At 38.7% G+C, this 15,135-nt stretch overlaps 1 protein-coding gene across 2 annotated transcripts in view; it reads right to left on the bottom strand.

Annotated features, from left to right (window-relative positions):
• cacna2d3a (calcium channel, voltage-dependent, alpha 2/delta subunit 3a) overlaps nucleotides 1–15,135 on the bottom strand; it is a 220,840-nt gene that overhangs the window by 128,919 nt on the left and 76,786 nt on the right. For both annotated transcript variants that reach the window (XM_066643291.1, XM_066643292.1), the window contains exons 6-9: nucleotides 14,936–15,098; nucleotides 2,104–2,235; nucleotides 1,501–1,561; nucleotides 1,053–1,203 (exon numbers count right to left, since the gene is read on the bottom strand). In XM_066643291.1, coding sequence (XP_066499388.1) covers nucleotides 1,053–1,203; nucleotides 1,501–1,561; nucleotides 2,104–2,235; nucleotides 14,936–15,098 — 507 coding nt within the window. The remainder of the gene's footprint in view (nucleotides 1–1,052; nucleotides 1,204–1,500; nucleotides 1,562–2,103; nucleotides 2,236–14,935; nucleotides 15,099–15,135) is intronic.

Below are 15,135 nucleotides of genomic sequence, written 5' to 3'. Positions count from 1 at the left end.
TGTGAATCTGCAGCAATGTCAGAGCTTGTGGACTTTAACATAGTTAAATTTAGGGCATCATGCCGTCAGATGTGTTCCACAATCCTATATCACCTACCCCTCATCCTCTGTGATATGGAGCTGAATTCAGTTGCATATTCAGTGGCTTTTTGTTTTGAAAGTTCCAATTTAAATGCTACACAGTCACTGTGATGGAACTATCAAGGGTACATATTCTGTACATTATGTTAGGGAACATAATTTTACATTATTCTATTATAATAGTAGATTTTAAATTTAGATTGTGTTGATGTCATATGCTCCATTTAATCTACAGGACTTTCAGGGTCATGGTGGGTCTGGGCGAAAGGCGGGAACGCACTGTGCAGTCCAGTGACACACACACACAAACACACACTCACATATTCACTCACACACTCAAACCTATGGACACTTTTGAGTGGCCAATCCACCTACTAAAGTGTGTTTTTGGACCGTGGGAGGAAACAGGAGCACCCGGAGGAAACCCACACGGACACAGGGAGAACAAACCAAAAGCTTCACAGACAGTCACCCTGAGTGGGCTCTGACCCATAACCCCAGGACGCTGGAGCTGTGTGACAATGGCACTACCTGCTACTCAAACGTTTTACCTGACTTATATTATGTTGTATTATTTTGCACAGTTCTGTAATTAAAAATTACAAATATTCATCTCTCCTTCTAGATAAAAGAAAGTAATGTACCTTTAGGGAACAAACCTGGACTTACCACTGTTGTATCTTTAAAGGTATATTTACACTCTTTGTACCTTTAGTGACAATAATGTACCTCCACCTTACATTTTACCTCCTAGCAATGCAGAGTCCTTAGGCAACCACCTAGTCTGTTTATGGCCGGTCCGGGCCCTATATGTAATTAAAGACACTTCATTTATAGTTGCGCATTTCAATTGTTCTGTCCTCTGTTTCTTAGTTTCTTGTTCAGAGATATTCCTGGGCATCATGCTACTGTAAAATACCTTATTATGACTTCTGTTAACTACTAAAACAGTACATGTGTTTGATACTCACAGCAATAATGTTAAAGAAGTCATCATCCCCCAGTGTGTCTAGTATAGAAGAGACTGTCTGCTTGGCTATAGTTAGTCTGAGACCTTTCATGCTACCACTCACATCCACTAGGATTACCACATCTTTAGGGGATGTAGCTGCCTGAATGTACCTAAAGGAAAGAACAAGTTATTGCTTGCATTAACAAATACCTTTTAGCATTAATATCCATTATGTTGTGCCATGGATGGTATTTTTAAAATAATAATAATAACTTATATAGTGCCTTTCTCTTTAAAGAACAACAGGGGATCTAATTATAGACTCACATACAGTTCCCTATATGGAAAGATGTTTTAATTCCCTTTCTAGTATTACATCATACAAAAAACCTAAGCATAAGGTCTCAGTTTAATATCAGTAGCACTCTTGATAAGTAACACTTCTTTCACAAAGTCACTACACTCACCATTTTCGATTTCGACAGTCAAATGCTATAACCCCATGTTCATCTGGTGTCCACTTTATACCTATAAAGGAAAAGAAGAACCAATATCACATTTTAAATATATTATAAATTCTATAGAATCTATGTCATTGTAATAAGACATTTCTTAATAGACATATTGGTCCATTCATCATGAAATGCTTACACAATATAAAGAGCAGCTGGCATTTTTAAATGCTAAAACAGAGAAAAAACAACAATAAAGATACTCAGTGTTTTTGAATGAGAACCCACCAAGCTTACCAGCCTTCTAGACAGTCAGCTATCCTCAGTGAACTGGCCCACCCACTGCTCCCTGTCTCTTACAGCCATCACTCAATCTGAATAAAGCCTCTCAGCTTGCTTCTCTACCTCAGATGTCTAGAGGGAGACAGCTCTAGCCAAGCTAATTACACTCAGACTGCGTCTCAACTCTCTGTATGTCACTCACCTGCTCATACATACACACCCCAGTACACATTCTTGATGAGTGCTATATTTCCGTGTATTAGGCCAAAAGGTCTGACATTTATGCATGTACGCAGTCTGTCATCACTGTAACAGCTATTAATGCCTTCAGTTCACCTGGATATTGTCTGAAGAAGCCCTTAGCACTGCCAAAATACTGCCAAATGAGGGAGGGGTCTCTTTCGAAGTTATCCACAAAGACCTTATTCAAGGCTTCAGACCAGTACACACCGTTAACTATAGCAGAATCTGAGAGAGAGAGAGAGAGAGAGAGAGAGAGAGAGAGAGAGAGAGAGAAATGTTTTTAAAAAAATTCTTCAAAACTAACATAACTTTGCATCTTCATTCTGACGCACATATATTAGCATTCAGCTGGGGGTTTTACATTTCATGTTAAAACTGGAACGGCTACACAAAAGTGCCATACAAATACATTTGAATTGAATTGAAAATGGGCGGCACGGTGGTGCAGCAGGTAGTGTCACAGTCACACAACTTCGGGGACCTGGAGGTTCTGGGTTCAAGTTCTGCCCCGGGTGACTGTCTGTGAGGAGTTTGGTATGTTCTCCCTGTGTCAGCATGGGTTTCCTCTGGGTAATCCGGTTTCCTCCCACGGTCCAAAAACACACGCTGGTAGTTGGATTAGTGACTCAAGAGTGCGTGTGTTTGTCACCCCCTCTGTGGTATATTCCCTCTTTGTACCCAGTGATTCTGGGTGGGCTCTGGATCCACCGCGACCTTGAACTGGATAAGCGGTTATAGATAATGAATGAATCCTAAATCATGACCTCTTTTAATATGTACATGAATTGTAAATGAGATACTGTCAAAAACACAGCTGTGTTAACAATACATACTGGGGTAGACTACTATGAAAGTGTATAATACCAGCTTTGCCAGCCTATATTACGTATGCAGTAGTCATCCCAAAAACATATATATAATGTGTGTGTTGTGTACCAGTAATTCTGGGTAGGCGCCAGACTCACCATGCCCCTGAACTGGAGAAACTGGTTACAGGGTATGAATGAATGAGTAAACATTGTGAATCATGTCTGCGAAAAGTGCTGTAGAAACAAATTTTTATTTGTACTAATTCATTAAGCAATACAGTGTTGGGAGAAGTTATAATATTTATACATGAGATTTCATGAATGGATTGCTGTCAGCTGCAACTACTAACCCACTAGCTTTGTTGAGAATGGTCCCTAGTGCTAGAAGTATCATTAGAAGCACAAAAAGCTACCTAAGCTGAGTATCCAATTGCAAACTGCCAGGAGACAAAAGTCACTTGAAACTAATCCACCTTCTCAAGGTAGATTTGAAATCAAATGTCTTCTGACAGTATCCCCATGGTAGCTGTCTCTGATTACCATTTAAAGAGTTTGTGTGGATAGAGAGAGAGAGAGTGAGAGAGAGAGAGAGAGAGAGAGAGAGAGAGAGAGAGAGAGAGAATAAGTGAGAGAAGAACGGAAAATGAATAAGGCTGTAGATATGAATATAAAATGAAACAGAAAAAACATGCTAGCTGTGCAGCAGCTTCAAGTTCAATATCCATGCTAAAAGACTGCTATGAATCTCATTGGCTCAGCCAGGGTCACATCAACAGGCAGCAGCTATTCATAGATTTGAGAGGAAGTGAGAAATAAAAAAGGAGGGGAGATGAGAGAGAAAAAGATTCATAAAGATTAGAAGACAAATTTACATTCTATCAAATCAGCTGTAATCATTTGGTATAAGATAAATTCAGTGTGTAGGTTTACATAAATAAAAACAGAAAAGCCATAAGACAAGGAATTATTTAAGAAGCTGACAGTTGTGTTAAGGGAAGTTGACATAACGTTTGGTGTGTGTGAGGTCCTGCGTGGTGCAGTCGTCATTGGTGCTGGCACTAACAGAACGACTCTTGTAGGGCATTGCTGCTCACAGAATGTCCAAAGACGTAGCCATTAGGTCACTCTGCTCATGTCGGACAATCCATGGGTTCTCTCTCCATGGTTATTTTAGGTCTCACAGATCCTTTATGTCACAGGTGTGTGCCTTCTTCTATCCTCTGCCACCAATAGCATGCTATAGTAATATCTGCTTTGTGTGCAATATGTTGATAAGACCATCCTGCTTCACGCAGCCCCACAATGCGACCTCTCTCTAACTCCTCCAACTGCCTAAATTGCTTTAAAACTCCTCTCCGAGGCATATTTCACTTGCAAAGGCTGCTACCAACCCAAAAGCACAAGTTAGAATAGAAATCACACGCAATGGGATGAACTTATATAGTCAGTCAGGTACAGCGGTAAGACTGGTTCTTGCTTACATTACACAAATCATTCCCATGTCTCACAATATCTTACTTACCCACCAAGTTTCATTCCTGTCAGTCGATTCATAAAATTAGAATATCATGAAAAAGTTTTTTTTATTTCAGTAATTCCATTCAAAAAGTGAAACTTGTATATTATACTCATTCATTACACACAGACTGATATATTTCAAGAGTTTATTTCTTTTAATTTGATGATTAAAACTGACAACTAATGAAAACCTCAAATTCAGTATCTCAGAAAATTAGAATATTGTGAAAAGGTTTAACACTGAAGACACCTGGTGCCACACTCTAATCAGCTAATTAACTCAAACTTCTCTCAGTCTAGTTCTAGTTCTAAAGACTGGACTGCTGAGTGGTCCAAAGTTATGTCACAGAATCCATGTTGCTTGAGGTCCAGTGTGAAGTTTCCACAGTCAGTGATGGCTTGGGGTGCATGTCCAAGATCCAAAGGTCAATGCAGCTGTCTACCAGGAAGTTTTAGAGCACTTCATGCTTCCTGCTGCTGACCAACTTTATGGAGATGCAGATTTCATTTTCCAACAGGACTTGGCACCTGCACACAGTGCCCAAACTACCAGTACCTGGTTTAAGGACCATGGTATCCCTGTTTTTAATTGGCCAGAAAACTCGCCTGACCTTACCCATTTTCTATGGGGTATTGTGAAGAGGAAGACGCAATACACCAGACCCAACAATGTGGAAGAGCTGAAGGCCACTATTAGAGCAACCTGGGCTCTCATAACACCTAAGCAGTGCCACAGACTGATTGACTCCATGCCAAGCCACATTGCTGCAGTAATTCAGGCAAAAGGAGCCCTAACTAAGTATTGAGTGCTGTACATGCTTGAACTTTTCATGTTCATACTTTTAAGTTAGCGAGCATTTCTAAAAATCCTTTTTTTGTATTGGTCTTAAGTAATATTCTTATTTTCTGAGATACTGAAACCTGGGGTTTTCATTAGTTGTCAGTTATAATCATCAAATTAAAATAAATAAACACTTGAAATATATCAGGTGCCCCCTCCAGGGTGTATTCCCGCCTTGCGCCCAATGATTCCAGGTAGACTCTGGACCCATCACGACCCAGAACTGGATTAGTGGTTAGAGATAATGAATGAATGAGTGAAAATATCAGCCTGTGTGTAATGAATGAGTATAATATACAAGTTTCATTTTTTTGAATGGAATTACTGAAATAATTTTTTTAATGATATTCTAATTTTATGACCAGCACCTTTATATGTCATGTTGAATTTGGTCAAAATAACAGAGTAGTAAACTGGCAGTTCTATGAATTTTAGAAAAGGTTGTGGACACACCCAAAATTTCTTCTGCAACTAAGGATACTACTAGGTTTTTTCAGACAAGTAACAGCTATCCTATCCTATAGTTGAAACACTTCTGTGACAAACTGAAAACATGCAAGCACAAGAACGTTAGTAAGGTCAGCTAAAATTGCTGGCTGATCAGTTCTGGATCACAAATCCCTCTCTAACTCATCTTGAAGGTACTGGGTGGAGCTCAATCTCTCCAGGGAATCTCCACTGTTACCCAACCAATGCTGGGGGGGCTTTAAACCCCTCTAACCTATGCACTGCATTGAGCATGTTGATCTTAAGCTACGGCGATGATGCTGATGCTCTAAAGCAATCATTCCGTTTCACGCATGCTTTCATATGGAGATTATATTAGCAGTGTGTACACAATTAAATGTCCACAGTGGGTGGACCTTAAGGTAGCTGAATTCAGTAAGCAGTGAAAAATGTGCCTTGAAAAATTACATAATGACCCTAAAATTAACACTCATTTTACTAAGGCAGCAGATAATCCTGTAAGCTGTGCCTAGAAACAGCAAAGCTGTTCTTTCCCAACAATACTTTGCACAAGAGAGTTTTATTATTCAAAAGAGTAAAATGGAATTTGGAAAACATCAACATGCATTGAGAAGGCATATTTTGGCAGTACCACAGCTTGTTGTGCCCTGTGCCTTCACACAAACATCTGTTTAGCCCTAAGAGTTAAAATAATGTGATTCTGTTAGCAAATATTCTTTCAGCTTGTGCCTCAGTCTAGTTGTTGTACATGCTGACATTGTTTATGGAAGTCTACCAACTAAACAAATTTGAGACAGTATCAATAATTTATGCCTGATTTGAGGAGGCAAAGACAGTTCAGTGCAACGTTGCCTATTGTTTTTTTCAAATACCATATGTTTTGCGCAATCCTCCCTCAGTCATGTGAGTCATTAAAAAAAGTTAAAAAGGCATGCTGTTTTTAATTATCAGTGTATTACAGTTTTTCCTACAGCTATTTTTCTTAATAATATTTTTCATGGAATTTCAGTGGCTCTATATATGTTGTGTTAAACTACCGCAGCAGCTATAAATTTGCTTAAGGTCATCATAGAGGGGTATAAAATCCCTCCACTGTGGATCAATAAAAATGCATTCACTGGTGTGATGGCGCACCATTCAATATTTTTGGGATGGGTTTTGTGATCTAGAATTACTCATTGAGCAACAGTACCTGACATCATTAATGTTATTATCTTATACATGTCATGACCCATATTTATAGTAATATATAACAATATAATTTATCTATTTCCATAAAACTATTAAAATATTTGTATATATGGGTTAATTTATATGTGGACTTTACATCCATCCATTATCTGTAACTGCTTATCCAATTTAGGGTCGCGGGGGGTCCAGAGCCTACCTGGAATCATCGGGCGCAAGGCGGGAATACACCCTGGAGGGGACGCCAGTCCTTCACAGACACACACACACTCACACCTACGGACACTTTCGAGTCGCCAATCCACCTGCAACGTGTGTTTTTAGACTGTGGGAGGAAACCGGAGCACCCGGAGGAAACCCACGCGGACACGGGGAGAACACACCAACTCCTCACAGACAGTCACCCGGAGCGGGAATCGAACCCACAACCTCCAGGCCCCTGGAGCTGTGTGACTGCGACACTACCTGCTGCGCCACCGTGCCGCCCTGGACTTTACGTATTAAATTCAAAGTATTTGTGTTAAGTAAAACCTAAAAGTTGTTGAATAAATTGGTTTAGCTCTTTTCAAGCATTTGAGAGTTAAATACATGTGGGTCAGAAGAAATACATTTATTATATATTCCTGTGCTATTTCACCAGCGTCTAATTACTCATCACATCTTTGGTATACATGAGCTTCCTTTTAATCAGAATTGTATTTGTGCTGGCATGATTATGTGCATTCTGCATTGGGATCAATGAATATTCTGAGTTAAAATAATTAAACTCCTCTCTCACTGAAGCAGTAGTCAGGATGTTTGAAACTAGCTATTACTAGCTCTGTTCCATAGCCCGCCATGGTTTATTTCTTATATTACACACAAGTTTCATTTAGATGAATTTTGTATTCTTTTTTATTCACAGTAAACAGTGGTATTGAAACGTCTTTTTTTTGGGGGGGGGGGGGGGGGGGGGGGGATTTAGAGGCAACTTATTTTAATCGCAATGTATTGCATCAGCTGCTTTTTTTGAGCATAAACATTTTGTGTTAAATATCAATAATCTACAAAAATTATAGATTTTGGTAGGATCAGGGACAGCAATCCTGACTTCAGACTGCAGGTGAAAAAGCTGAAAAAACCTAATAACCCGAATCCCAAACTGTACAATGTGCAGGTTAAGAAATTATTTTATAGAAACTTCCAGCCACAGGGGTGTCATATGAAAAGTGTGCAATAATAAATGGTTTCAAAGAACGATCCTATTTGAGTGCATTTTTACATTGAGAAGATTACAAACTTCATGTCAGTGTGTGTCTACAACACACAATATTGCCTAAGGATCTATTTTAACTAAAAATCAAGGGATTATGCATTGAGTAATAAAGATTTAAAATACCTTTTTAAAAATGCTTTGAATACTTCCGAATTCCTTGAAACTCACAAAACAAGATTAAATATGGAATTTTTGTACTTGTAAACTGGCCCTAAAATACATGGCATGTTTTATCATTTTTATTTTAATTTTTTAATTTTAAAATAACATTAAGACTATTGTTGATTTAGTCTAGATTATATCTGGCATTTTACCATTAAAAATTGTCCAACTAGACACAAACAAATAGTGTAAATATACATTTTACATGTGTCTGTGTATTTCTCTCTAATAACACTTTGGAGCAAAGTACGCAGCATGGAACATCCTCCCTCCCTCTCCCTCTCTCTCTCTCTCTTGCTCTCTCTCTTTCTTTCTCTCTCTCTCTCGTTTGATCAAAGTGTACACACAGCACACAATGAGATCGATCTCACAAACTCAGATCGTAGATACAATTCATCTCCCCTGACAACAATCTTTGTGCTATTATGGATTTATCCCCTCATTTATCACCTGCACTGTCATTTTCCTTATGAACTACACTTCTCTGTAAGAGCAGAACACATTCCTCTGAGTGCATGTGCTCTATATAAGAATCAGTCCTAATCTGTTTCTTCTAATATAGGGCTGACACAGAGCTACAAAAGTCTAATATTTGAAAAATCCTAAGTATCTCTCTCATTTTCCCACTTTCTCATATCTGTTGTGAAAAAAAGGATATGACTTAATTTGTGAAATCCATGTGAAGCCCATTAGCAAAATGAGTAATTATTAAGCAGTTAATTAAGACACTCCATCACAAAATTGAATATAATACCAATCAGTTTAATTTATGGAGGTTTTCTATCATGTTCCTCAAATCTGAAGGAATTGTCAATATGAGGTCTGACAAAATAATGGATTCTACAATGTCAGCAAGGATTATGGGGGGTGTGTCCATAATAATGATATTTGTTTGAGTTTTATTTCAGGCACATAATGCTACGGCAACACATTACAATAAATACACAATAGAACATGTACTCATTAAACTTACTAGATTAACAAAACAATATAAACAGAGTACCAAACACATGTATGGGTGTTAAATCTGTACTATAACAAAAGCACTAGTGCAAATAACTGCTGCTCTGAATATTGGACAAAATACTACAGTTTCCATACTCTTGCGATCTGGCAAACTATGTCTGTCAAACCCCTGACCCATGGTAATTTACCATATTTTATAGTCAACTTATCTGTATATGAATAAATCCATGAAAAGTGCTTTAATATATCAGAATAGATGATTAGATAAATATGTGAAATGTTAAAGTCACATGGGTAACTTTTCATTTCAGTTTTATCAGGTTAAAATGCTGGCTTTTCTCCAGTGGTATCCTAAAAATAAATCCAATTTATGTTTCTCCATTGACTTGACGCAGAGCTTGTGCAACTGCCGTACGCCGTTTTGAGCATTTATACTTGTGCGTTGGTGTCTGCATTTCTCTGTAATTAGATTGCCAAAACACTGGGGCCGAATCTCAAACTATGAGAAAAGGCAGAATCTTCCTTTAAATTATGTAGTACACAATGTAGCAGTGTAGTAGTTTTATCAACCTGTAAAGTGCACTACTGAGAAAATACAGTGCTATTTGGAACAGAACGTTTTGTGTGGTGCCAGGAAAGCAACAAATACAGATATAATATGGTAGATTTATTTAATATTTCTCTATATGTATGTATTAGCATTGACTTTTGGTGTCTCTGGATAAAGATCTCAGAATCAAAATCCATGCCTGATTGCAAAAATTTGAATGAAAAATTATGTATAACGTGCACATGGCATAAGCTGTTGCCAGCTCTGCACAAGTGGACCTGATTTGAGGCATCAATCAATCTCAGTACTGCAGTCTATTGGTTTCTTACTGCTCAGAAATGCTAGCTAGCTTTATTTTTTATTAATAGTGTGATAGCTAATAAGCTAAAGCAGACAAAACCAATTATTAAGGATGCCTTCATGCAAAGTTTAAAAGGGCCCAGGTAAAAAATGTTCAAAATTGAAACGAAATGGAATACAAATTATAGCCACTCTCCAGTTTCTATTATATATATTTAAAAACTATTTATTTATATTATTTATATTTAAAAACAGAAAAAAAATTCAAAATGTATTTTCCTGTAGAATTATGGACCTATATAATTAAAATACAAGCCCTTGAATACAGATAACTTCTAGCTTTACCACTAGAAGGTGTTATGATAGACAGTAACCAATCAATGGCATGTAATCTTTAAGCTTATGACTCAGGATTACCTTAGTCTAAGAAAGGTAGAGGAATTCAATAATCTTAGGAGAATGCATGAAGCAATGCAACCCCAGGGGCATGTGGGTGCAATAATTTTTGGGCAGAAAAATAAAAAACAGCAGCAAACCTAACAGACTTATGATCCAGAAGAGTCTTCGTAGGCCCAACGCTGATTAACAATAGTAAGTCACTGAGAGCATCACACTGGTAGCTGATGTTGATTACTTCAATGTAATTTAACCTGACAGTCTTCTCTCCATAGGAGACCTATCGTTCCTGCACTGCTGAGCATTCAGGATCGCATTCAGAATCCACAGGCATCAGGTAGTGACAGTTCTTCTGATATCAGCTAGAACAGTTAAAGCAAGTTTTAAAGCAAATTGATCAGCTAGCTGATGCTTACACCACTAATTTGAAGTTGGACAGTTAAGCTGATAAATCCAGAGCAACAAGAGTAAAGGCAGAGGATAAAACAGAACAGGAGCATGGCAAACCCAAGCAAAAGCTGTATTCAAGAGGCTGGAAAAGCAATGGTATTATGTGCACTATGAATATAATTATGTTGTTAAACAGATTTTTATGGTGGTGATGAGTGATGGGTGTTCTCCAGGAGTCCTGTCAGTGACTAAATATATCCAAAACTTTGTGGACACTCCTACTAATTTGTGATTGCAGCTACTTAAATATAATTCCTTGGCTGGTCTAAATATCCAATAGCACCCACTGTTTGTTTTCTTTATAGAACCTTAACTTGATCCCTAAGCAAATCAATATCAAAATCAATTAAATGGGATGTTTTGGAGCAACTTAACATGCGCATAAGCTCAGTATATTAATGCCAAATATGGTCTAGAATGGTAAAGCACCTGAAGAACCACCCAATACCATTGGAGTGGTGTTTGTAATCCACAACTAACAATAAAAAATAACAATAAGATTGGTACCTTACATTGCTCTTGCTCTTGTGGTTGAATTCCAACAAGTCCTCACATCAATGTTTCAATATCTAGTGTAAAGACTTCCCAAAAGAACAGAAGCTATTACTGCAGCAGATGGAAACCAAATTCCCCAGGTGTATACGTATGTGTGTGTGTGTGTTTTCACTCCGACACCACAGATTAATTAAATGCAGAGTCTTAATTATCCCAATGGAATACCAAAGTATCAGCTCTATTCATTCCTTTTCCTTTATACCTTTCTTCTGCAGAAACACTGGGTAAGCAGATGTCCACACACTTTTGGCCATACAGAGTATCAGTCCTGTGAGTAGCTGCCAAAAGGCCTAGAGCACATCTAAAGTTGGACCAGTGTGGGTTCAACCAGGTAAGTGCTCATTTTTCAGTTCCTGTACACCAGAAACAGTATCTCCAGAGACATACAAGGACAGTTCATCTGATGGAAGGACACAACAAAATGCTACATCCACCATCTAAGCAGTAAACTCCTTTGGAACACCAAGGTTCAGTTTATATTCTTGTCTGTCACTGCCTACTGTGCACTGACTTAAAATGGTCAGTACATTTGCCCTTCCTGAAGAGCTGTACGTCCATGTAATAGAGTAGTGTAGATTTGTTAGGTGGCTATGCCTTATCTCAGAGACATCATAAGCTGGCTGTTTTCAGACCAGACCAGAAGACAGACCCCAGTCTACACATGTTCCAAAAAAATAAAAAAAAAACACTTGGGTGCCATGCATATAGAAAAGATGGCGGTACATGTTGGGCTTCTGTTTTGTTAGGACCCCATTTTCCCAGACACAGAAGGAAGAAAAATGCTCTGAGGGGACAGCAAGAATATACCACTCCTCAGAAATAGCACGTTGGTTCAAAGTCTTGAGAGTGGTGCCTGAAGGGAGTAGTGTTATAGTCAGTAGAGACGAGTGAAGATGGGGGATTACACACATTGAGGTCCTCCTAATAACAGATAATCTACCCACTGGAATCATAGATCACTGACAAAGGCAGAAAACAGATCTATATAGAAAGGAGCTGTGGATGAGAGAGTGAAGAAGTGTAAGACGTGTAAAAGTAGTATGAATACAAAGTGGCTTGAATCAGTCAAACTGAAACTGAAGGAGATGAAAACCCCATAAACTATTGGTTACATTATCCACTGGAAGATACCAAATTAGTAAGCATAATCTGTATAAGGGGCAATTATATTCTTCACTGTATTCTTCACCGTAACTATAAAGTAAAACTCCAAAATTCTGCTTGTTGTAGAGTTTCTTCACGTGAACCACAACCTTCTTTTCTTCAAAATTGTCAATGGAAAATATTCCACTGGAAATTGCTGTGATTTACAACACTGAAGACTGCAATGACTTTCATTTTCATAGTTAAATTCAAAGTCATATTTCATAGACAGAGAACTGGTAAAACATGTGTTCATCTGACTGAATTGAAGGAAAATGTGTTAATGTGTGATATTAATTGAAAATATCAGCTTTGATTTCTGTTCCTTCGAATGGCTATTAGGAGGTCTAAAGACAGAATAGCAGAGAGGGAAAATGAGAACGAGAAAGAGAGTTTGCAGGTATAACAAGAGAAGCTGATGTCTTTGAACAACACAGGGGGACAGTCTGGTCTAGTGATCTTGATAAATCATTAGATCATAAACTCCTGGATGTGTCTGAATTGTGTGCAGAGTCTGAAGTATCCAGGAGTCATCTAGTTGGTAATAAAGATGAAATTAATGTGACCACCTTTATTCGTAAACAGATGGCCAGTGACCCCCGTTATTCTGTGACAGATGGCCAGTTACATGTTGTAAGTTAAAACATCTTAGGTCACCACAGAGATTTGCGTGGTTGATAATTCTCAGCACTGCAGTGACACTGATATGGTAGTGGTGTGTTAGTGCATGTTGTGCTGTTATGAATGGATCAGACACAGCAGTGCTGCTCAATGTTCACTCAATTAGACCCACCTACCTCATTGGTCCACCTTGTATATCAGAGACAGTAGCCCATTTGTTGGTGCACAGTTTGTGTTGGTCCTCAAGTTCTCCATCAGTGGTCACTGGATGCTGTATACAAATATCCAGCCTTTGGCTGAATATTTGTGACTGGTGGACTGTTGTCAGTCCAGCAGAGACACTGAGTGGTCTGATCCATTTGTAGCAGCACAACACGCCACCACAACACCAATCAGTGCATCGCTGAGCATAATCCACTACTCTGTGGTGGTCCTCTGGGTGTCCTGAGCATTGAAGAACAATGTGAAATGGGGCAAACAATGTATGAAGAACAACATATGGATTAATGTTTGTAATTGTGGAACTACAAAGTGCTCCTGTGTGGTCAGTGTAGCTGTGAGAAGAAGCAGTGAGCAGTGAAAGTGGAACAGTGTGTGTAGAAAGAAGGAGGTGGTAATAATGATATAGTTGATTGGAGTTTATACCACAAACCATGCCGTTATCTTATATCTGCCCAGTGTGATACTACATGTATATTACATTTCATTAAAACTTGAATGAATAATTTGTCATTTTTGCATAGGACCAAAAAGGGTCAGAAAACATCCAGTCTGTTCTTCCTATTCACAAATAATTCACTAGGTATCTTCCAACTTGTGAATCAACCACAACATTACGACCACTTGCTTTGACCACAAGTTTCACTGCTAGACTGAAAATAGTCCACCAAGCAAAAACATCCAACTAACAATGTCATGTTAAGTGCATCCAGTGGCCACTGATGAAAGACTAGAGTAGGGGTTCCCAAAATGGGGGCACATCCTATTACGGGGGTGAGGGATGGGAGGGTGGTGCAGCAAAGAAAAAAGAATAAGAAACATAATGTGTGTCACGTGTAATAATTCCAAAGTAAATGGGATTTGGCACTTGCTTGTTTTGTGTGATGTCCTGTTGTGTGATCCATGTTAATTTGCTGTGGAGTCTGGATGCAAATACGTGTGTGTGTGTGTGTGTGTGTGTGTGTGTGTGTGAGTGGGGAGTGGGGGCTTGAAAATATTCTCAGTTACAAAAGGGAGGCACTGCAGAAAAAGTTTTGAAACCACTAGATTAGAGGATGAACATAACAAATTGTGCAGCAATAGAGCATCTACTGTCTCTAAATCTTTATTTACAAGGTGGGCCAACAGTGTAGGAGTGAACAGTGAGGGGACACAGAGTTTAAAATTTCCACACACTCCACACTGTATCTGAGCCATGCATACCAGCCGAACACAAACTAACACACCACCACCACATCAATGTGTCACGCCAGCGCTGAGAATGATCCACGAGCTCTGTGGTGGTCCCGACCATATAAAGTAGAGGGCAAAAAGAGGGTGGACAAAGCATGTTGAGCAACAGATGGACTATGGTATGTAACGGTACAAATGCAAAAGGCTTCTGTATGGTCAGGGAAGCTGAGAGAATGGACAACGAGAGTAGAGACAAGGAGGTCGTTATAATGGTATGGTTGACTGGTGTATATATAAAGAATTAAGCATACCTTTGTTGTACATGTTGGTGGGTACCTGCACCACACTGAGGCTGAGATTAACGGACAGGTTGTTGAAATGGTCATTTGGTTGCAGGATAAATTCTCTTCCTAACTCCACGTTTTTTCCTTCTTCGTCCAGTTCATTTATAAGCACGGCATTAAAATATTCATACTGGGGGAAGGAAAAGAACAAAGAGGTCAGTAAGGTA

The sequence above is a fragment of the Hoplias malabaricus genome, chromosome 14, assembly GCF_029633855.1.
Source record: "Hoplias malabaricus isolate fHopMal1 chromosome 14, fHopMal1.hap1, whole genome shotgun sequence".
NCBI classification, from domain to species: Eukaryota; Metazoa; Chordata; class Actinopteri; order Characiformes; family Erythrinidae; genus Hoplias; species Hoplias malabaricus.
Note: the sequence above shows the minus strand (reverse complement) of the source record. Positions and strands in the feature narration are given on the sequence as shown.